This window comes from Megascapheus bottae, chromosome 26 (genome assembly GCF_031878675.1).
Source record: "Megascapheus bottae isolate mThoBot1 chromosome 26, mThoBot2.hap1, whole genome shotgun sequence".
Taxonomy (NCBI): Eukaryota; Metazoa; Chordata; class Mammalia; order Rodentia; family Geomyidae; genus Megascapheus; species Megascapheus bottae.
This window is the reverse complement of record NC_143534.1, coordinates 6,975,355-6,997,409: the sequence shown is the minus strand read 5'-3', so window position 1 is coordinate 6,997,409 and position 22,055 is coordinate 6,975,355. Positions and strand designations below refer to the sequence as shown.

The 22,055-nt window shown below is 42.7% G+C and overlaps 1 protein-coding gene across 1 annotated transcript in view; it reads left to right on the top strand.

Annotated features, from left to right (window-relative positions):
* The window catches only part of Sfmbt2 (Scm like with four mbt domains 2), a 131,775-nt gene that overhangs the window by 19,352 nt on the left and 90,368 nt on the right, over nucleotides 1-22,055 (top strand). The window contains exons 3-4 of the mRNA XM_090318857.1: nucleotides 4,478-4,569; nucleotides 6,549-6,789. Coding sequence (XP_090174983.1) covers nucleotides 4,478-4,569; nucleotides 6,549-6,789 — 333 coding nt within the window. The remainder of the gene's footprint in view (nucleotides 1-4,477; nucleotides 4,570-6,548; nucleotides 6,790-22,055) is intronic.

Genomic DNA, 22,055 nt, shown 5'->3' with positions numbered 1-22,055 from the left:
CAGATTCCACTCTCAAAAACCATGTCTTTCAGGTTTAAGCATTTGAACTGCTGAACATGTGATCAAGTATGATTCCTCAAGTCTTTCCTTATTATTTTCTTCACTTGTTGACATGTAAAATCTTTTCAGTTCTAGAATCAGTTTTGGGATATTTGATTCTGGATATGCTCAGGGCTGTGCAGAGACTTAATGCTGGGGGTCTTTTGTGGGAAGAGATTTCAGGATCAGCTGCTGAAGGAAAGAAAAATTCAATGTTCTTCAGTGGATTCTCCATGGATTTGAGAATTTAGGGATCATGATGTTCATGTATGAGTTTGGACTCAACATTTTGAGTTCTTTATGTGTATGAATTCCCTTAAGTCTAATTTGCTTTTTTGTTCTCTTCCTGGTGGGGAGGGGAGTCTGAGAGCTATAACAGCGTTTTATGCTAAAGCCTAGAGCTCTGTAATTTGAGCAACAGCTCCACTATTGATTGGCTTTTTGCTGGTGATAAACATCTCATAGACTTCCTGCCCTTGCTGGTTTTGAACCATGATCTCAGATCTCAGCTAGGATTGTAAGCATGAGCCACCAGCACCAAGATAGTTTTTTTTTTTTTTTTTATGGTCACCTCTCTACCCACAAGTGGTAGGGACAGTCACGCAGATCTTTGTGCTCTGCTGAGGTGATGAGATGACTGTTCATGGTCCTGAAGTCCTTCTGTGTGAGTTTGACCTCCAGGATGGCCGATGACTTGAGTTGCTTTATGAGTTATACACAGTTGTAGTTCATAATTGCATGATTTTCATCTCCTTAGGATAGGGTGAACTCTGAATATTAGTACTAACAAGAAGATTTAATCCCTTATACCTATCTCTTCCTGCATTTAAAAAGCACTTAGTAGCTGGTTACTCATGGCTGGTGGCTCACACCTGTAATCCTAGCTATTGGGATTCAAAGCCAGCCTGGGGACAGGAGTTTGGCCTAGTGGTAGAGTGCTTGCCTAGCATGCACGAAACCGGGGTTTGATTCCTCGGTACCACATACATAGTAAAAAGTTGGAGGTGGTTCTGTGACTCAAATTGTAGAGCTCTAGCCTTAAGAAAGCCCAAGGACCGTGCTTAGGCCCTGAATTCAAGCCAGGACTGGCAAAAAACAAACAAACAAACGAACAAAAACCAGCCTGGGCAAGAAAGAACATCTGTCAGACTCTTAAATTCAATTAACTACCCCAAAGCTGGAAATGGAACTGTGGGGCAAAGTGGTAGAATACTGTCCCTGAACACAAAAGTTCAGGGACAACATCCAGGCCTGGAGTTCAACCCTAGACTGACAGAAACAAACAAATACACAAACAAGAGAAAAAACCATCACCCCTCCCACAACAAAACAAAATAAAACAAAATACCTACCTAGTGCATAAGAACATTTACTCAGCAATATTTTATTCATTCAGCATCTGCCGCTTCCCAGGTCTTTCATTAGATAATGGCTATAGGATTCAATATTCAGCCTTGCAAAACAAGCCTCATTTCAGATTAGAAATGCAAGATTTTACTCTTGAAGAGAAAGCACATGTTTGTTTACAGTGTATTTCACATGGACTCCAGTTTTTAATGCAGTATTCTCTTTTTATGTTTATTATGGGCTATTCTGGCCCCCCACATAGCTTTCTGTTTTCTAACAGTGGAGCACTGCAGCTCAGGAGCACACCAGCTTTCTTCCATAATGGTGACATTTTCATAGCATCTTTTCACAGTCAGAGTTTCGTGACGTCACAAGGGAAGTGCCTTCCAGTGGCTCAATTTATGGTGGCGGAATATTGTCAGAGTTTCCTTGATAAAATGTTTATGGGTTTAAGAGGCTTATGAATCAGCTGTAAATATTTGCTCTGGTTTTATGAGACTTCTCCTCATAACACTGTGTGTGTTTATCTAATGATCATTGAAATGTCTTTAGAGAATCAACTGCCCGGGGCTCCTAGACCTAGAGAAGGTCGTATGTGACGGAGTATTTTGTATATGACTTTATGGTTCAAACAGTACAATTTAAGTCACCAGTGGCTGGACATACAGTTTTTATTTTTCAAATCCCATTTTGAATCTGATATTTGGGATACTTTATAAAGTCTTTAGGCCAAGGAGGGAATGATCGAAGTTAATGTCTTTCTGCTTCCACTGGAGAGATACTGGGAGCTGTCTGATTTTGTCTTGTCAAGTTGACTGAATAAATAAGTGAGCCCCAAAGGAGATAAGAGCTGATTATATTCAGGAAGGGACTAGAGATGTAGTTTGTAATGGATTAAACTTTGGTTGAAAATGGGTTTTCAGTGAAATACAAATAGTAGAGATTAGAGTTTACAAGGAATACAGAGCTAGAACAAAAAGTCTCGGAGCGTCAGATTGAGGCCCCACCTCCCCTCTCCTTATGGGTGGTGGGCACTGAGGGTTCTGGGGTAGACTAAGCTGCAGTAGCAAGAGCAGCAGTCAGGGTCCATGGCTCAGACGGATGTGAGTGAACATTGTTGGTGTGAAGGCATGAACTGCCCAGGACCAGCTCCCATTCATTTTCTACAGCTCCCATTCTCCGGTGGCTGCGGTGTGGCTCCTCACCCCAAGACCGCCTGCCTTCTTACCGCTGTTTCCTGCCTGGGTCTTCTCCCAACTTAGCTTCTCCTCTTACTCATCCACCGTCTCCAGGGACTCTGCCCTCTCTTGTCCTCTGAATGGTGGGTGTTTGGATGGTGGCTTCTCTCCCCAACTTGTGTGTCTGGCTAAGGGATATTGGGTTGCTTCCCAACATGGAGGGACGGATGCATCAGGAGAGGTGGCCTGTCATCGTGAATGGATAGAGGGTGGAGGTGATAGTGGAGGAGTTTCTGAGTCCTGACAGTGAACACAAGAACAGCATTTACTAAGAGTTCTGTTCCACAACCCACCCTCCACTGAGAGTGATGCAATGTGACAGCTGAGCCCCTCCCCTTTCTGAGCTCCTGGTAGCTCGTCTGGGGGTAATGGCCTGTTGTGTCTTGGAAAAAGTGTGAGCTGTTCCAGAGTGCAGACCCCGAGTCTTATGATGATGCCTGGTTTTGACCATGGGGTCTGTGAGAGCCAGACGTGCGGCTGAGAAGTTCTGGACAGGATCTGCCACCGGCACGAGTTCTCAGACACCAGAACGTTGTGGCAAAGGCCCAGTGCTAACACGATGCCTGATGAGTGGATCAGACAGCAGACATGCTGAGAGATGTCCAGATGTGCTGCCGAAGGACAAAGTAACTCAGATAGGGCTGACAGCCGCCTCATGGCGTGTGTTCTTGAACATGAATGCATTCTCTTTGGGTGGCTTCCCTGTGTCCATGTCTAAACCCTGGCATCATCTCTCCTTAGCTTGGGGCTTAGGAACATTTAACTTTATTAATTATTAATTGATTTTTTTTCCAGTACTGGGGTTTGAATTCAGGGCTACTCATTATGTAGTGCTCTCCAGTTATGCATGTAGTATCTTAAGGTGTAGCCATAAGTGTTTGGGGGAATCACTTGATTTCCCTCAGAGCCTTAGTTGCTGGATCTGTGCAAATTTAATGTAGTTTTGATTTTTAAAAAGTAAACCAAGACGGGTGAGGGGTGTGGGGTGGAGGGTAATGGGTACCAAGACATGTGAAAGGGTATCAATGTATGTGAATTAATGCACCTTCTATCTGGCAAATATCATGTAACCCTTTTACTAATTACAATTAAAAAAAAGTAATTCATTTTGTTGTTATCGTAAAAGTGATATACAGAGGGATCACCATTACATGAGGGAGTATATTTCCTTTCATAGAGTGTCTTCTGTTTCTTCACTCTCTCCCAGTCTCTCCCTCCCATAGTTTTGATTTTTTAAGAGCCATGTTGTACATTTGATTGGAGTCCTGCTTGTTCCCATGAACAGAGAAGCACATGTTCTGTTCTAGTGTATTCTGCTGCTGCGACTGACCCTGATTGCTCTTTCCCCTTAGGAAAGGGGACTAGGACATGGCCAGGCAGGCAGCTGGTTTCTTTCTGTCACTAACTTATAGGGTGGCTTCATGTCCCAGCAATCCTTCCCTAATCAAAATGCCATTTATTGTTTTATAAAGTCAAGCTCCTTATGGCACTAATAGTTGAAGATGCTGTTTTATCATCTTTAGTTGTGGTAGGTATCCAGTAGAAAGATAGGCTAAGTACCTGTGTACATAGCAGTCCAGACGTAACACCAAGAAGTATCCCTCCCCCCCACCGCCCTGCTCCTCCATCCTTCCCATGGGTGTGGGTGGTGTGGGAAAATTCAGTCCCTTTCATGTGCCCTTAATATCAATTTGTCAAGGTTTTGCAAAGGTTTCAGTATGTTCTTCTAAACCAGGGATTGATCTGTCTCTCCCATCAGGGATTCTTGGCACCCAGTTGAAGGCTAGTGCCTTTTGTATGTGCTGTGCCCTCTTACTGATATTTACTTTCTTTTTTAAAAAAATTCTCTGCAGAGGAAGAGAGCTTGGAGGAAATGGGCTTTAACTGGGGAGAATATTTGGAAGAAACAGGTGCAAGGGCAGCTCCTCACGCATCCTTCAAACATGTAAGTAAAGCAGCTCACCTCTTATCTTTGAGTGTGGAGGGAGGGGAAGGGGCAAACCCACCAGAAGAAAGGAGCAAAAAGAGAAGAAGAAACTCAGCCATGGTTTTATAGGGCTAAAGAGAAGAGAAAGAAGTTGGATTTTTTCACTGATAGCTGCAGATCACTGGTGGGTCATAGGTAAAGTTGATTCTAATAAGTAAAAAAGCCAGCAAACCAGGCATGAAGATGCAATAGGCAATGTTTTCTTAGAGGCCATGATATATATATATATATATATATTATATGTCTTATAAGATGTTTATTGTGTCAGTACTGAGGCTTGAACTCAAGCCTTCATCTTTTCCACTAAAAGCTGGTACCCCACCACTTGAGCCACAGCTCTACTTCCAGCATTTTGATGCCTTTTGGAGATAGTAGTCTGACTGATTTTTCTGCCAGGCTTTGCTTCAAACCAGGATCTTCAGGTCTTAGCCTACTGCGTAGCTAGGTGTAAATTCTTATATTGAACTGATATTTTGATTTTGAAAGCACATATAGGAGTTTCTTAGCTGTGTGTAGTTTGATGAGTCAAATGAGAAGAATAACCAGAAATAATTCTGAAAATAAAAAGTCATTCTTACTAATATTAAGAATATTATATGATTATTAGCATTAATATTAACATTAACATTAGTATTTCTTTGGATAATGCAAATAGCATGCTCATCAGAGGACAAGTCCCAGCAAACTAAAATTAAAGAAATAAAATGTTCTTATCAAATCTTGGTTTAAAGTGAGACATTGGTGCTATATCATCAGCAAGGAAAAGACTGAATTTCTGAGATCTAATTCTTAGGAATATTCTATTCATCCATGATAGTGGGAATCAGAGAAATCTATTTTTCCTACCTGGATTTTCCAGAGTAAAAGATTCATCCTGAGTTTCAAAAGGAACTCAGTTTCCCTTTGGCTCCCTGGTTGAAAAAGAAAGCTCAAACTTTGGATTCTTTATTTAATAAGACCTTTAATTCTTTCCAGAGGTCATGTTCTTTTGGAAAGGGATTTAAGACCCTGTTAAATCTGTGTGTCCTTGGTGAAGGTCAGGTTTTGGTACCCCTCGTGAAGGAGTTGATGCAGAATATGGTGGGGTCCAGGTAGAGACACTGACAGCATACCTCCCCCTCCTTGATGTGCGTAGAAGTCATCGTTTCCTTTCTGTGTAAGCCCCCCATTCTCACCTTCAACCAGTTCCCCACTTCCCTTTCACTAGCACTAGATACCCCTGGCTGCTGAGCCGTTATTTACCAGCCATTATGGCATCTTTCCTTCAAGAGTAGCTCATCTAGGTCTATTTGGCATTTTTAATTTTTGGGTGATAGAAAGGTTTGAACTCAGGTCCCTATACTTACTCTGTTGGTGCTCTGCCTCTTGAGCCACACTTCCATCCTAGCTTATTTTGGAGATGGAGCCTTGTTGACTTTTCTGTCTGCCCTTGCCTTCAGTTGTGGTCATCTGGATTTCAATGTGGTGAGTAATTAGGATTATAGAGGTGAACCACTGGCACCCATCTTATATGTCACTTTGGAAGGAAAAATAACATCAGGTACAGGGATGAGTATCATACTAGCCGATTGTTTCTTTGAAGCACAGTACAAATACCAGCTTTGGAATGTTATGATCCACCAGACTGCAAGCCTTTTTGTTGGGAGGGTGTGGGGAATTTATTTGTCCAGGTTTATCTGTCCAGGGTTGGCTCTCAAGCAGGATCCTTAGATCTTAGCCTCCTGAGTAGCGAGGATTATACATGCAAGCCACTAGTGCCTTCTGGGAAACGTAGCATTATGTTTATGACTCGCATTGTCTTTCTCTTAGTCAAATGCCTGCCCGTATCAGGCAGGGCAAGAGAAATAGAGTTTTCAAGTACTCAAGTAGTTGTTACTGTCTTTGGCAGTATGCATCCAGTGGATTAAATGGTGTTTCTCTGTTTCTGATTTCTTAAGGTTGAGATTAGCATTCAGAGCAACTTCCAGCCGGGCATGAAGTTGGAGGTGGCCAACAAGAGCAACCCGGATACGTACTGGGTGGCCACGATCATCACCACGTGCGGGCAGCTGCTGCTTCTGCGCTACTGTGGTTACGGGGAAGACCGCAGGGCGGACTTCTGGTGTGATGTGGTCATAGCAGACCTACACCCCGTGGGGTGGTGCACACAGAACAACAAGGTCTTGATGCCCCCCGACGGTGAGCCCCCTCTACTGAACGGCAGTGTTGAATGGCCAGTGATCATCCTTCAGCAGGCCTGTATTCATTGCTGTGTCAGAAAGAGCCTCATAGTCAATCCTGAATGGATTCTTGCTGAGGTCGTCCAGCTCATGAACAATTGTTTCTTGGGCTTCCTTAGCTGGAAGACCTTGGAGCGGGCATGGGGCGGGGGTGGAGGGATTGGGGAGGTGTGTGTGTGTGGGGGGAGGTGGCTTCATGTCCATCTTGGCAGGCTGGCCATGACCACTGAGCCAACTGTGGCCTAAAAGAGGTGAATGTATTGGAACTGACTTTTCCTATTGCTTTTGGTGACTGGGAGAAGAAAGTTGATGAGATGCTTATGTGTGCGGTCTTGTTTCTTCCCCCTGTGGTGGTTAGGTTGCTTTTTTTCACAGCCACAGATCCTCAGATCGCAGCCTCCTGACTAGATAGGATTTTAGGCGTCAGTGTCTGGCGCTTGGTTTTTAATTTTTAATAAGTTTTACTCTGCCTTTTCAGGGAGAAATTAGGATAACGGGAAGTTTTTAGAAAGCTTTTTTAAAAAAAGGAGAAAAGACATCCTTCAACCTGTGGAGATGGAAACAGTTTAGTTACTATAAACCCATGGTTCTCTTCTCCCCCTCCCCCCCCCCCCTGGACATCTGGCAGTGGCTGGAAGCAGTTTGGGTTGGGCTCTTGCTGGTCCTAACACTCAGTCTGCCCCGGGCAGGGATGTTGCTGTAGTCCCTGCAATGTGTATAGGATGACTTCACAACTAGGAATTCCACAGCTCAACCTGCCAGCAGTGCTGAGGCTTGGAGGTCCTGTTGGTGAAGAATGGGCTGTGGAGTTCAAAGACACTTAAAGCTCATCTGGGTCTCACAGTGTGATCAGGTTGTTCAACCAAGTATTTGACTTTCAGCACCCTATTCTCTGTGTTTCTTTGCATGGCCTTGGTAGCATTGCTATGTGACAACATGCGGTGCTTTCTCTTTAAAACATGTAAACGTGTCATATCCTCATTCGTACTCAGCTGCCTTGTTTTCTCTTGAAATGACATGTATAGCTTTAGAAGTTAATTTTTAAACTTTTTTTTAATAGGACGTAATTCTTCATTTTTCTGACTGATAGGACAATTCGTTTTTTGTTTTTGTTTTTGCTTTCTTTCTCTTTACTAGTCTTTGTAACGCATAATGGATAGCTTACTAAGGAGAAAGAGGGTCATGAAAAATGGCTGGAGTTTTCAGAATTGCATTTATGTGACAGCTGTCAGGATTGAATCTGTTGCCTTGGTTTTAGCTGACATCTTGACCCTTCCGTTGTCTCAGAAGAGAGCAAGAGAAGGGTTTCCTTTGTTTTCATCTTCACATCTTTTCTGTCCGTTCTTGGGACTTGTTTTTCCCCTTCTCATCTTTCAGCTGTCAGCTTTTTTTTGGACTGAAAGACCCTCCCTATGTCCTCTTGACTGGTTGGGCCCTCAACGTAGATTGTGTCTTGACTGTACTTTTTTGTTGTTGTTTCTAAAATATAATTCATCCCTTGAAAATGTTCTAGTCAGCCAGGCGCTGGTGGCTCATACCTGTAATCCTAGCTACTGGGGACGCTGAGATCTGAGGATCATGGTTTGAAGCCATCCTGGGCAAGAAAGTTATGAGACACTTATCTCCAATAAGCTACTCAGAAAAGGCCAGAAGTAGTGCTGCAGCTCAAGTAGTAGAGCACTAGCCTTGAGAAAAAGAAGTTCAGGGAGAGTGCTCAGGCCTTGAATTAAAGCCCCAGGTCAGGTACACACACACACACACGCACGAAAGTTGTCTTTGCTGACTTTTAGTATATGCACTAAGTGTGCCGTCACTGTCATTGACACTAGAATGTTTTTATCAACCCAAATTACTCCTTAGTTCTCCTCCTTAGTTTTTGTTTCCATAGCTTTCCTATTCTGGGCATTTTACATATATGGAGTCTTGTAGCATTTGTTCTTTAGTGTATGGTCTCTTTCCCTTAGGTGTAAGGTCCTCAAGCTCATCCATATTGGCTCTTGTAATAGGATTTTTTTTCTTCTTATTGGGCTGAATAATATTCCCTAATGTGAGTCTACCATAATTTCTTTTTTTAACCATACAATTTAGGGACAGTGAGCTCTGTGCTATGAGCTTGCTTACCTGTGCCCTCCAGGGCTATACTGCTCCAGTCTTTAAAGTTCTCAGTGAAGTCAGTGAGTGATTGAGAAGTTTACTGAAGAGGCTAGACTTTTGCTTAAAGATTGTTCAGACATTGTTCTGGTCACTAGGACAATGATTATGTTGTCTTCCTTAACCTTTCTTCCTTGCATTTCACGTTAGTGTTGCCTGTGTCTTTCTATCTAGCACTATCAGCCTTTATTGCCTACTTATTCTTGGAGGGGTACTGTTTGGATGAGTCCTGGAGAATGGTTGTTAAATGTTAATGCTTTATCTCTAATTCTAGGGTATGTGAGTAAGAAGGTACAGCTTTGAGCAGAGCAATGCACTGTGTTTTTTGGGGTAATTTCTGCTCCAGCTACTCCAGACCCAGGCAAAATGGGTCACAAATGACATTTTATGATCATGCTTTGAATTTAAACTCACACTGAGGTGAGAAGATTCAATGTAACATTTGATTATCTCATTTTCCTATGTAATCTGATCTGTCATAAGGTCATTTTGAATGGATGCATTGTACTGGTGTGATACTGGGGGAATACCCAGTTCTAATTAGAGAATCAGGTCCTTTCCCTCCAGCTCTGCTGACCAATGTCCTCATAGGAGCGGCCAGACAGATAGGGGTTACTCTTGGGCTCCCTCAGAGGTGGTCTATAGTTTTTGAGAATCCTCATTTGGAGAATCAGGCCTGTCTGTCTATTGCTGTGCTCTGTCTGTGGCTGTTCTTTCATTGTCCCATGTATCACTCTTTAAGGCTAACACTTGAGGAGTTAAATACACTGCTCTTGTTAGGAGTTTTAGGGAAATAATCCAGAATTATGAATGGAACATTCTAAGTGTTTGTGGATCCTGCTGTTCAACCTGAGAGAAGTTGATTGTCAGCTCCCGACTCACACTTTGGAAAACAAATGTGGCATGGTTATAGTCACAGTTTCAGAAATCATCAAACTTGAGTCCCACAGGCTGAGCTATTAGCCAAGACATGGGTGCTGTGAAATAACAAGTTCAGAATGAAAAGTGAGAAAATGCCTGGAAAAGTGAGCCCATTAACACGACAGAAAGATCTGAAGTCTGCTCAGCAGTAAGTGACCCTAAATTGAGGATTTCTCCAGTGCTGGTGTATAAAGAACTTGAAAGAATTTATAGGTAATCAATATGAGTTGGAAATCTTTAGTACAGAGAACAAAGTCAGGAAATCTCAGGGTCACAGGACAAGAGGTGTTATTGATTGCTGGAGGATGGGATAATTATTGCTTTGCAACCAAAGGCAGGCAGTGGTTGTTCCAGAGGGACTCAGGATCTATGGTTGCAATGGGGGAGCTGTATTTGTGTGGGTTTTCTCAGAGGGCTAAGAGAGTTATAAATTCTGCAGCAGTACCTGACATGTCTTTGTTGTGGTTGAACTGGAACAGCATTGGAACACATTTACATGACACCAAGCTTTCTGTCTAGGAAGCTCTGTGGTGGCAGGAACAGAAATGGCATAAACCAAGGGACACTGGGGTCTGAGATCTTGGTTCTAACATTAACTTTGCTTCCAGGGAGAACATTCATTGCTCCCCAGAATTCTCACCTTAGGTCGTCGTATATAGCCTCTGAAGAGCCTTCTGAAGTGAAATTCCTTGGTTTATGGATGATGGGATTTGTTTTGGAACTAGGATCCATCCTTGCACATTAGGAATGTGTCCTATGCACAGAGGTCCCAGTAACTGTGTTCCTGTTGGGACTGGCAAAGCTTCACTGTATTGGAGGACATAGTAACTGGGATAGATTATTCCAAGTGCCTGGGTAGGATTCGTCTCAGTCAGGAATCAGTGTCTCTGATCCCTATCTGAAACAGAGAGAAAGAAAAAATCTCAGGCATAGACTGAGTTACCTGGAAGTGGAGTGGTGGATGGGAAATGTTGGGGGGGGGATGTATTTATTGCTCCCTGCATCCCCTGGATGGAGGCTGGAGACATTTGGATCCATCTAGAAAAGTCTCCTGTCTTCACCAGTTGTTTCATTGACAGAGAATAATTTAATTTTTTCAGATGACCCTTTTATGGAGCACATAGCACTTCTTTACCAGCTTCATATCTTCTTGCCCTGCTGTTTATTAATTTCATCTTGGAATTAAGATGAGGCATTGTTGTTTACATTACATGTTATAAGGAAGGCACAACAGATGGACAGCATTCCCAGAATATGACATTATGATGGGACTACAGGGACAGACAACCCCATTAATGAGGACATTTTCAGAGAGACTGGGTTCAGTGGCCAATTGGCTGCTCAGAGAGCAATACTGGGGAAAGGGGTAATCTTTCATATGAAAAGCATGGAGAAGCCTACATTAAAGCATCACTGAGTGCAGAGTTGCAGAGGGGGGGGTGGTTATGGTCCTTGTTAGTGGAGCTAAATGTTTGGCTTTAGTAAATCAATAAGGTGTGATTTATTCATAAGCGTGCGCAAAGCTGGCAAAAGGCAGCTGCCCAATAATTATTGTTTATGGTGATAGTGGACAGAAATCATTTAATCCAGGGACTGTTGCATTGTTATTTATTGGGAAGTGGCAGCATTCTCTTCTTGATGTCAGAGGCTGGGCACTCTGAGCCTTCTGGCCGGTGCCTACTGAGCCTAGACGGATCCTCGGCCTAGAGCTTCAGGTAATAGTGTGTGGGGTGTGTGTGTGTGTGTATGTGTGTGTGTGAAAATTATCCAAATAAAACCTCCATCAGCGTATATAGGTGGAGAGTAGTTACAGGTGCTTTCTGCTATCGCAGTGAAAGCATTGAGATTGCTGTGCCTTAGGAATCAGGCTACTAATTTTTATTTTTTGTCATTATTAACATTTCTGTAATTTGAATTGCAAACTCTGTAGTTCTGCCAGATTGACTCCATTTACCATTCAGGGGGTTGAATCACAATGACTGGAGTTAGTTAATATATAACACATTTGAATAAAAGGATGTTTATTCATGAACTGTGACGGGGGAGTGTGAAGTTGGGCGTATGTTATATGAGTGGGTCCAGCCAAATCCTCCAACTTAGCCCCAGGACTGTTTTTGGGAATTGCTGGTTTTCCTGTAGTTGAACCCAAAGGAGGAGTTGCTGGGGGTATGGCACACAGGACCCTAAAATCCTGAGACCCCAGAATCTACCTTCCACCTATCCATCTGTCTGTCCATCTGTCCATTCCCACCCATTGTTTAAGCACAGACTCTGAGAAGTACCATGTGGTGGTGCTTTATGACCCTATCAGATTTTACGATTAATGTTTCATTTGAATGATATCTTAGTAATGCTAATGACACATAAAGGGTCACACTGTTTCCTTTGGCTATCTTGAATCAAAGCTATGCGTTTATTAATAAGATAGGTTTTTACCTGATCACTCATTCATCAGCATCCTAGGGAAGTAGGAAGAGAAGATTCCTTAAATGTTGCAGGAAAGAGCTGGGCAGAGAGTTCAGCGACATTTGGAGATGAAGAGTCCCACAGATTTGTCTGCTCAGGTTGGCTTTGAACTGTGATCCTCAGATCTCAGCCTCCTGAGTTACAGGATAACAGGCACAAGCCACTGGTGTCTGACTCTTTTCATCTTCTTGCAAAAACCAATCTTTTGAATAAACCAACAAATAACCCAATCTTGCTACGTTTTTTGTCTCATTACTAGTATTTTTATTGTGTGCCTCTATTATAGAACTAGATAACTCCATTAGATCCTATCCTCAGTCGAGCCCTGTGAAGTGAGTGACTATATACTTTTATTTTACTTTTGAAGAGAACATGATTTCTAGGACAGGAGATTGCATTTGATTGTAAGCTTGGGGAGGCTCTTTCCAGTCCTGACATCAGTCTTTTGAAAATAATAAGGATAGAAAGGGTTATCAGTCACTATTTGATTATGGATTAAACTACATTAGTAGCTTCTAATAGGCAGACTCACAATCTCTGTTATGGATTTGGCTTCTTGCAATCCTGAACAATTGAGTAGAAAGCTGCTTGCCCCAAATGCTCTTTCCAGTGTGTCTTTTTCTTTTTTTTCCTGGTGGCAAATACAGGGAAGCGCTGTGGCCTGGAACTTAATTCGTGGAATGGTAATCATGAAATTATGCAAAGTTATGTAAATGCTATCAGATGCTATTTGGGTTTTCCTGAGCTGCATGAAAACTGTTAAGTACAAAGCAGTGACGAGAAGATTTTCCCTTTAAATGCTAGTCATAAATGAATTCATTCTCTCCTCCTCACACCAGCAGCATATGTAATTTAAACCAAGCATGCGTTTGCTCTTGTGAACTGAACCTGTTTGTGCCATGTCTTCCCTTGGCCTGTGGTCTGTTAGTTCTTATTGTTTCCTTTTGTCTTTGTGCCAGTACTGGGGCTTGAACTCAGGTCCTAGGTGCTGTCTTTTAGCTCTTTGAATTCTGTAGGTGATTTCTATGAGTAAAACTTCATGGGGGAAAAAAATCTTAATTTTTAGCGGTATAATGGTTTGGCAAGGTAAATAAATTTCTTAGAAGAAGGGTGTCATGATTTGAGATTTATGTGAGTTCTTATTTTATTACTCATCTAAACATTACTGGTCCTGTTAGCACATCACCCAGCCATGTGTCATAATTAAACGTAGACACTTTTGGCATGTTTTCAACTTGGTGTCAGATAAAAATTACTTGTTCTTACTGTATAAACTACCAGCTTAAAAATTATTTTTCATTGAGATTTTCTACTAGCATGCATTAATTGTGTGGGGGGGTTATTGGCACATGCATGCAGTGTACCCCGTCAGCTGTACCCTTCTATCTATCACTCTCTCTACCCCCTTCCTCCTCCTTACAACAATCCAATTTTTCATTGGCCATAGTCTTCTTCATCCTCCCTCTTCCTTGCCTTCCACTAGTACTCAAACTCCCCCAGTGGAGCCTGCTTTACTTCACTGTGATTTATTTTTTAAGAGCTTAGTATACATTCATTATACCACCATGCTTTACCATGGTTTTCACAGATGCATAAATTATGTTTTAATTAGACCACCCTCATCTATTGCTTTCTTCCCCTGCCCTCCCTAACCCCTTGTTGCTTAACAGCTTTCAGTGAGATTCCATATGCTCTTTTTGTATAAGGACATACTGTATTTTGATAGTAATCACCTTGCATCATTCTTTTTCCCTCTTCCCATCCTCTCAAATAGCTTCCCCCCCAATAGTCCCACAGTTATAGTTCTTTCTCTCCCCCCATCTCTCTCGCATAATTAATTAGAGACCAATCTCTGGAAACATGGAGAATCTCTCTCTCTTTTTTTTTTTTTGCCAGTCCTGGGCTCGAGCTCAGGGTATGAGCACTGTCCTTGGACTTTCTCAAGGCTAGAGCTCTACCACTTGAGCCTCAGCACCATTTTCAACTTTTTTACGGAGGAATCGAACCCAGGTCTTTGTGCATGCTAGGCAAGCACTCTACCACTAGGCCAAACTCCTGGCCCGAGAATATCTTTCTTGTCTGAATAAAAACTTCTCTAAGACTTTTTTTTTCTTCTTTCAAAACTTAAAAAATAAAAATCTCTTAAAAGTTTTGTTCTGTGGAAATGTATAAGAGGTGGAGTCTGCCTGCCACTGGAACCCAGCATCCTAGCTTCTGTGGTGATCTTCCATGGATTAAGCTCAGAGGTCACTGTGGCTTGGACTCTGCTGGTACTTCAGTAATACTGGAGGGTCTGGATCTGAGCTCTGTCCAGTGGAGTGCTTGTCAGCGCTTCTGGTGTGAGGAGACAGCCTCGGGTACTGCCAACCGCTAAGCCTCTACCTCACGTGGTCCTCAGTGACCCTTTCATACCTGGCTTTGCTCTCTCGGTGAGCATTTACCTTTATTTGAATGGCTGACAAAACACTCTGAAACCTTTACATATTTTGCTGGTAGTACTGGGGTTTGAACTCAAGGCCTTGTGCTTGGTCAGGTAAATGCTTTAACACGTGAGCCATCTCGTCCCCCACCATTTTTTTGTTTTGTTTTGTTTTGCTTTAGTTTATCTTTTAGGTAAGTTCTAGGGAGTTTTACCAGGGGCTAGCCTTGAACCAAGGTCTTTCTACCTCAGCTTCTGAGTAGCTGGGATTATGGACCTGTATCAACAACAAGCTCTTCTTATGTATGTGTGTGTGTGTGTGTGATAGTCTGCCTGACTTAGTGCCAGGGTGGCCTCAACTTTGATCCTTCTATCTGTACTTCCTAAGTAGTTAGGATTATGGATGTGAGCTACTGTGCCTGCCTTGCCCCTCTAGTTATAAAAGTGAGGCCCGGTGAACTTTTGTAATCAGAAGTAACCATTTTGGATGGTGTCACTAACGCCTGATTAAATGTGTGATTTGGATTGGGTCCTGCATTTCTGAACTTTGTGACCAGAGTTAGTCTCCCATTCCTAAACTGAGGATAAAGATGTACCTAGTTGATGGTTTTGTGAGTTAAATGGAATTGCTTCATTCAGAGCAGGGTTGACAGTGTGTGAATTTTCATTCTTCATCCTTCTGGCTTAGTGTGGTATTCTGTTTACTTTTAATTTTTTTTATAAGCCATACATAGGCCTGGGGGTTGGCAAAAGTAGTAGAATACCAGTGTAACAAGTACAAGGCCCTGAATTTATACGCTAGTACTGCCATAATAAACACACATCTGAGTAAGTAAATAGGGAGCTAAAGCCTTCTACAAGGGCCTCTGAGCTCAAACAACAGCATTTAAAATTAATTCCCACTGGAATTTGCATGGCATGTACTGGGATGGCCTTTTTGTTTTTGTCGTTGCTGTTTGTGCTTGTGCTGGGGCTTGAACTCAGGGACTGGGCACTCTACCTGAGCTGCTTTTTCTCAAGGTTAGCATTCTATCACTTGGGCCACTGTGCCAATTCTGGCCTTTTCTTGGTAGTTTATTAGAGATGAGTGTCTCATAAACTTTCCTGCCCAGGCTTAAGTCTCAGCCTCTTAAGTAGCTAGGATTACAGGAGTAATCCACTGGTACCTGGCTAGGGATGGCCCTTTCTACAATAACAATTAAATCTGATTTTGAGGCTGGGTTCATAGCAACTGCAGACCAAAAGCAAGCTAGGACATCTGTAGTCATATAGTATGTATTACAGAGTGACAATTGTTGGCGCAAGACTGAGGAGAGAGAGGGGATGGGGGCACAGAGGGAGCTGGTATCAATGTAAGTTCAGTGCTGATTATTGTAAAAGCAAATAGCCCATCCACACATCTGGATGCTACGGGAGTAATTACAGACCCTGGTGTCAGCTGGAACATAGTGAAGCAGAAGAATTGATTTATAGGAGTCTATCACTCAGATAGTTTAAATTTATTTTAGATCTGCCAAGCAGGTGACAACAGCAGTCAGTAGCTAACCTCTGGAGGGAGGATTGGGGTGTGGAGGAGAGATTGTCAAGAGCTGTCACTTTTTGACAGATAGGTGCTCAGTGTTGAAATATCATTTTATTCTGATGGTGGTTGAACTCTCTTATGATAACCAGACTTAGGGAATAGTGAGGTCTTTACCTTAGCTTCAAGGTATAGCTCTGAGTATTTGAGAACACTCTTCCTCACCCCTCCAGAGTCTCCCTATGGAGACATTAAGCTAGCAAATAGATGACTGAGAACTGTTGTCTTTCTAGATGTCTTCTGCTGTTTGGCACCTCAGCCACATAGGAAGATACCTTCAGGGGAGAGGCAGATGTTCAGGCTCTCCTGGCTGTGGAAGAAGGCTGAGGAGGGTCCCATCTGGGGGCTTTTGCCCTTGTATGGGCTTTGCATATCCCATGTTTCTGGGTCTGGGGTGCAAAGTCCTCAGAATATAAACACCATCTTGGTCAGTAGACTAGGTCTGTCCAGAAAAAGCTTTGGTACATTAGTCCTCAATGCTGGAAACATGCCAGGTTGGTGATTGGCAGGATTGGACACCAGTAGACAGGGTTCTGAGGGTCTCAGGAAGGTGAAGGGTGACTGGGTGGGGTGGGTAGGGGTGGGACTGCAGGGAAGAACATCCCAACTCCCGGCTGTCATGCCAGTGGAGCCCCATCTTGTTTAGTGTCACCGGGAATAATATCAAGTCAGATTAGTACTGTGGAATGACAGACGAATTCATTTCAGATTCCTCATCTGTGCATCTAATGTGTAATTTGTGGGCCCGTCAAAATTAATTTTAGATCTCTCATGGCCATGAGCCTTTGGATTTCTGAATACTGCAATGATTCCCCCCCTCCCCAGTTAAATGTGGATAGTTATGGGCCCTTCTTGGGGGGTAGGTTTCTATGAAGGATTGTACATGGCGGATGGTCACATAAATAGCCAACCCACCAATAAATGTCACCTAACAATTCGAATCACATCACTGCTAGCTGTCTTTGAACACTTAGGTAAGTTGTGTGTAGATCACATCTCAACCTCCCAGGCAGTGTTGGGTGACAGCACTCCCTGCTGTGTCCAGCTGTGGGTTCCCTGTGCAGGCTGTCCTTGAAATGTGACACCTCCAGATCTCCAGCCCCTGAGGAGCTAGGATTACAGGCCTGGCAGCCTGCTCCTGTGAGTGGTGCTAAGTGCATTCACAACTGGATGTCACCATTAACATCATCCGTCTTCACTGTCCTTTTCATCTCCCATTGGAACTTTCTGTTCATGAAATATAACTGCCTGTCCTCCCCACTCCCCAACAGACAACTCCCATTCTGGTGAATTTAACTCCTCTAGATCTACAGATCCCTTTCCTCTAAACTTTACCTTCATCCCAAAGTAGATTCCTTTCCTCCCCCTTTCTTTTAAATACTTGGAAACAAACCATGTGCTATATGTCTGCTTGCCTCACCTCCTCCCTCACTTCTGCCTGGACCAGTGGCATTTTTCAATTTTAGGCATTCATTCCTCTGGGAAACTCTTGGGTGTTAGTTCCTATATACTTCCCTCCCCTTTGCTCTGGCACGTTGCAGCGGTCTGTTATGGTGAGGGCCTTAGCAGGGAGGTGAGCAGATAAAAAATGAATTCCACAAGTCACTGGAACTGCTTGAGTTATGATCTCAGATGATGGGCTTGGTTAATCAAAAGGAACACTTTCTGAGCTGAGATGAATCAATATTGTTACTCTATTTGGGAAGTCTTTTTATTCCCCATCCACAGAAAGAAGTTAGAGTTTGTCTTGGTTTTGGACCATGTTTTTAATTAACATCTTGACTTTATAGTCCTAGTATGATCTGGAACTTCCATGAATTCAGGATGCTAGTGCTAGATCTGGGGTTTTAACAGTACATGTACATTCCTGTTGAATTCCGCTTTGGTATATTAGGAATAAGGAAATTGTCAGGCATTGGAGGCTTATGCCTATAATCCTAGATATTCAAGAGGCTGAGATCTGAGGATCATGCTTTGAAGCCAGCCTGGGCAGGAAAGTCTATGAGTCTTATTTCTAATTAAAAACCAAAAAGCTGCAAGTGGAGGTATGGTTCAAATGTTAGATTGCTAGCCTTGAGTCATAATTCTCAGGTCAAGCACCAGATTCTGAATTTCAAACCTTAGGACTGGCACAAAAAAGGGTGGAGGGGTGAAGAGTAAAATTATTCTAACCAACATTTGGTGAGCTGTGATAGGGAGATCCTTTGAACAAGGGAAGCTGCAGGTAGCAAGCATTGTTGTGGATCTGAGAGTCAGGTTTTTAAGTTTAGGGTGTAGTTCTGTAAGCATACGGGATGGAGGGTTTATGGATTTCTGTGGCTGCTTATACTGGACAGGTCGACGTGACTCCTTGGGTCAGCTGCGGTGACTCTCCTCATTGTATATCATTGCCACATTCCTACATTGCTGCAAAGGACATCAGCTGTGAAGAAGTTTCTAGAAGTGTTAGTTATAACACTGTATACGGCTGTAACACCTCTGCTTTAGGAACGCCTTTAAACTCCGTCTTACCACATAGTCATCAGATACCTATTAAATTCCTCCTGTTAAGTGTTTTATTATGTTAAGTCCTGAAAGCTAGGTTGGAAAGAATCATCTGGTGCAGGAAAGTATTTGAATTGTTCTCTCTGTGTTTTATTCTTGCCAGGTCTCCAGGTTTTGCTATCGTAAGTTGATGGCATTGTCCTAAATCTCAACATGATGAGGAGCGTTTATGTCTCTTTGTGTCCTCACGATGTCTCCCACCTCTACTCTGAGCTCTTCTGTGAAGGGTTTCACAGTCGTGAAGCATGATGTTGCTTTGTGAATCGTGACATTAGAGCTTGGGTGTTTTTGTGCATTTGTGCATTTTTGTGAGAAGGATGTAGATTTTTGTTTTGTTTGTTTTGTTGTATTGGTGATTAAATCCATGGCCTCATTCACACTAGGCAAGTGTTCTAGCACTGAGCTACGATCCCTAATTCTTTAAGTTCTAATTGTACAGGAGGGTTCATTGTGATATTACCATGCATGCGTGTTCTTGGATCATAATTCACACCTTGTACTCATGTTTTAATGGAGCAGATTTTCCCCCTAGGGGAATTGATGCAGTGGGCCTAGCAGCCTTTTTTTTTTAAAGTTGGGCTTAATTTCATAAAAGCATATAAAAAAAAGAAGTGCCAGTTGTTAAGTTTGTTTGTATATTTGTTATTTTACAAAGGCAAATGAATGTATTTTAGCCCAATTTAAAAAGGGAATTTACTGAATAATTCCTAAAATTTTCTACTCCTTTTTGTAGTTAAAGTGAACTTAATAAATATATACTGAGCTGGTTACCAGGAGCTCACACCCATAATCCTAGCTACTCAGGAGGCTGAGATCTAAGGATTGTGTTTTGAAACTGGGCCGGAAAGTTCATGAGACTTATTTCCAATTAGCCACCAAAAAAAAAAAAAAAAAAAAACCTGGAAGAGACTGTGTGGTCAAAAGCTATGGATGGCATAGTGCTTAGGCTTTGAGTTCAAACCTAGTATGGGCATGCATACACACACACACACACACACACACACACACACACACACACACACACACGCACAAAGAAAAAAAGGGAAGAAAAAAAAAGAAAAAGAATAAGCCTACCTGGTAGAAGATTCAAATAGCTACTCCTTTAAATTCTCCTTGTTACTGTTTTAGACCTACAATATTAATCTTGCTAACACAGAGAGAGGGTGAATGTTGTAATCTCTGTCTTGTGTCTTTGAATGTGGGTTTGTATGTCCCCTTAGCTAAGCCTAGCCAAGCCTAGCCTTAGTTTTATCTATTGGAAAAAACTTAAACATAATCTCAGCTCTACAAACCTCTAGTGAAGTATAATCACACACAACTCTTATGATCCTTGTGCAATGAACCTCAGTCCAAATGGCCTATATAGATGCCTACTACTCTATGTGTAAAACAGGCTGCAGATTGCATGTAGTCCCTGTAAAGGCTGTAATTGTTTCAGTTCTTCTTCTTTTTTTTTAATAAAAAAGTGGACACTATGTCCCACATGAATCCAAAGGCCTTCCCCTCCTTCCCTCTGGGGTCTTGGTTACTAACTGGTGAGATGGAAGGATTCAGCTGGATCATAAGTTTCCCACAGAGCAAATAATCTTTTGCAAAGATGCTTTCTGCCAAAGTCCACATATTACCAAAAGAAGATGTGGATGGTGAGACATAACCATGACCAGAAATCACTCTGTGTTGAAACTCTATCTGGTCTGCTTGTCCCTCTTGAACAAAAATGATTTTCCCCTACTTAGATATTTAGTACTTATAAGGCAGATGCCATTAGATTCAGGGGCATGGTTGGTATATACATTTAAACGTTGTTTTTCAAGATTACTTTATTGATTGTTGCCACTTTGGTTTCTTGTCCAAATGGATAGGGAGAATTATTTCCCTATTAAAAAATCACCGTTGGCAGGTGTGTGTTAAGATAGCACATGGAGAGTTGTCTGTACTGTAGAATAATGGAAGAGAAAATGGGGCTTAACATGTGGGAGATTTATTAGACAGTGCTCGTGGTGTCATTTTTATTTCTTTTCTATCGCATGCTTTATAATGAAGATTTAATAGGCTGGGTTCAGAATACAAATACCAAAGAAATCACAGAGAAATAGTCACTCTGAAGGTTTTTATGAACAAAACCCACACCTATCCTGGTGTGCTGACCCTGAGCGGAACTGCAGCTGGGGTCCAGGATGACTTCAAGCTGCTACCAGCAACAGATGCATGGGTGACTCTTCAGGAGAACCAAGCTAGCTCAGCTTCCTGACAGCAAGAATGATCCGTCAGAGATTGATGTTGTGGACAGAAGAGAAGTTAAATGAGAACATTCGACTAGGCAAGAGGCATGCTATGTGTGAAATGGGACAGGGCATGGAGGTAGAAGGGGAGAAAGACATAGAAAAATGCAGACAGCGTCAAGGATGGGGAGAGGAGGAGGGAGGATGAGGAGAGAGACACCGAGACAGACACAACTGGACACAGAGGGAAAGACAAAAGGAGTAAGGGAGAGAGATTGAGTAGTAGTCTAGAGACACATGTAGAGTCACAGATGGACAGAGAGAGAGACAGACAGACACAGAGATATAGGTAGACAGACTATAAAAGGAATGTATCAGTCAGTTCCTCACTGCGACACAATACCTGAATACATCACCTTCAGGGAGGAGAGAATTTGTTATTTTTGGCTCACAGTTACTGTGGTTTCATCCCATGGTCAGTTGACTCCCTCACTTCTAGGCCTGTGGTGAGGCACAAACATCATGGCAGAAGGGCCCGGTGGAGGTGAGCTGCTCACCTCATGGCAGCTAGGAAGCAGAAACGGGGTGGCGGGGGACATAAAGGAGCTTGGGACAAGAGATAGCCTTCAAAGGCATGCCCCTGTGACCTGCTTTCATCAACCAAGCCCCATTGTCATTTTCCTACCACCCCCCATTAATACTGTGAAATTATAAACCCAGTAATGGATTCATTTTAACTCTTCCACAAAGTCCCCTGTGGCTTGGGGACCAAACCTCCAACAAAGGAGCCTTGCTTGGTGACATACTATCGAACCATAACAGAGAGGAAGACAGAGACAGAAATCTACAAGGGAGGGGAGGGTCAGTGGTAGGAGGAGGGAAGGGAGAGACAGTGAGAACGGCTTTAGCTAAGATGGCTTGAG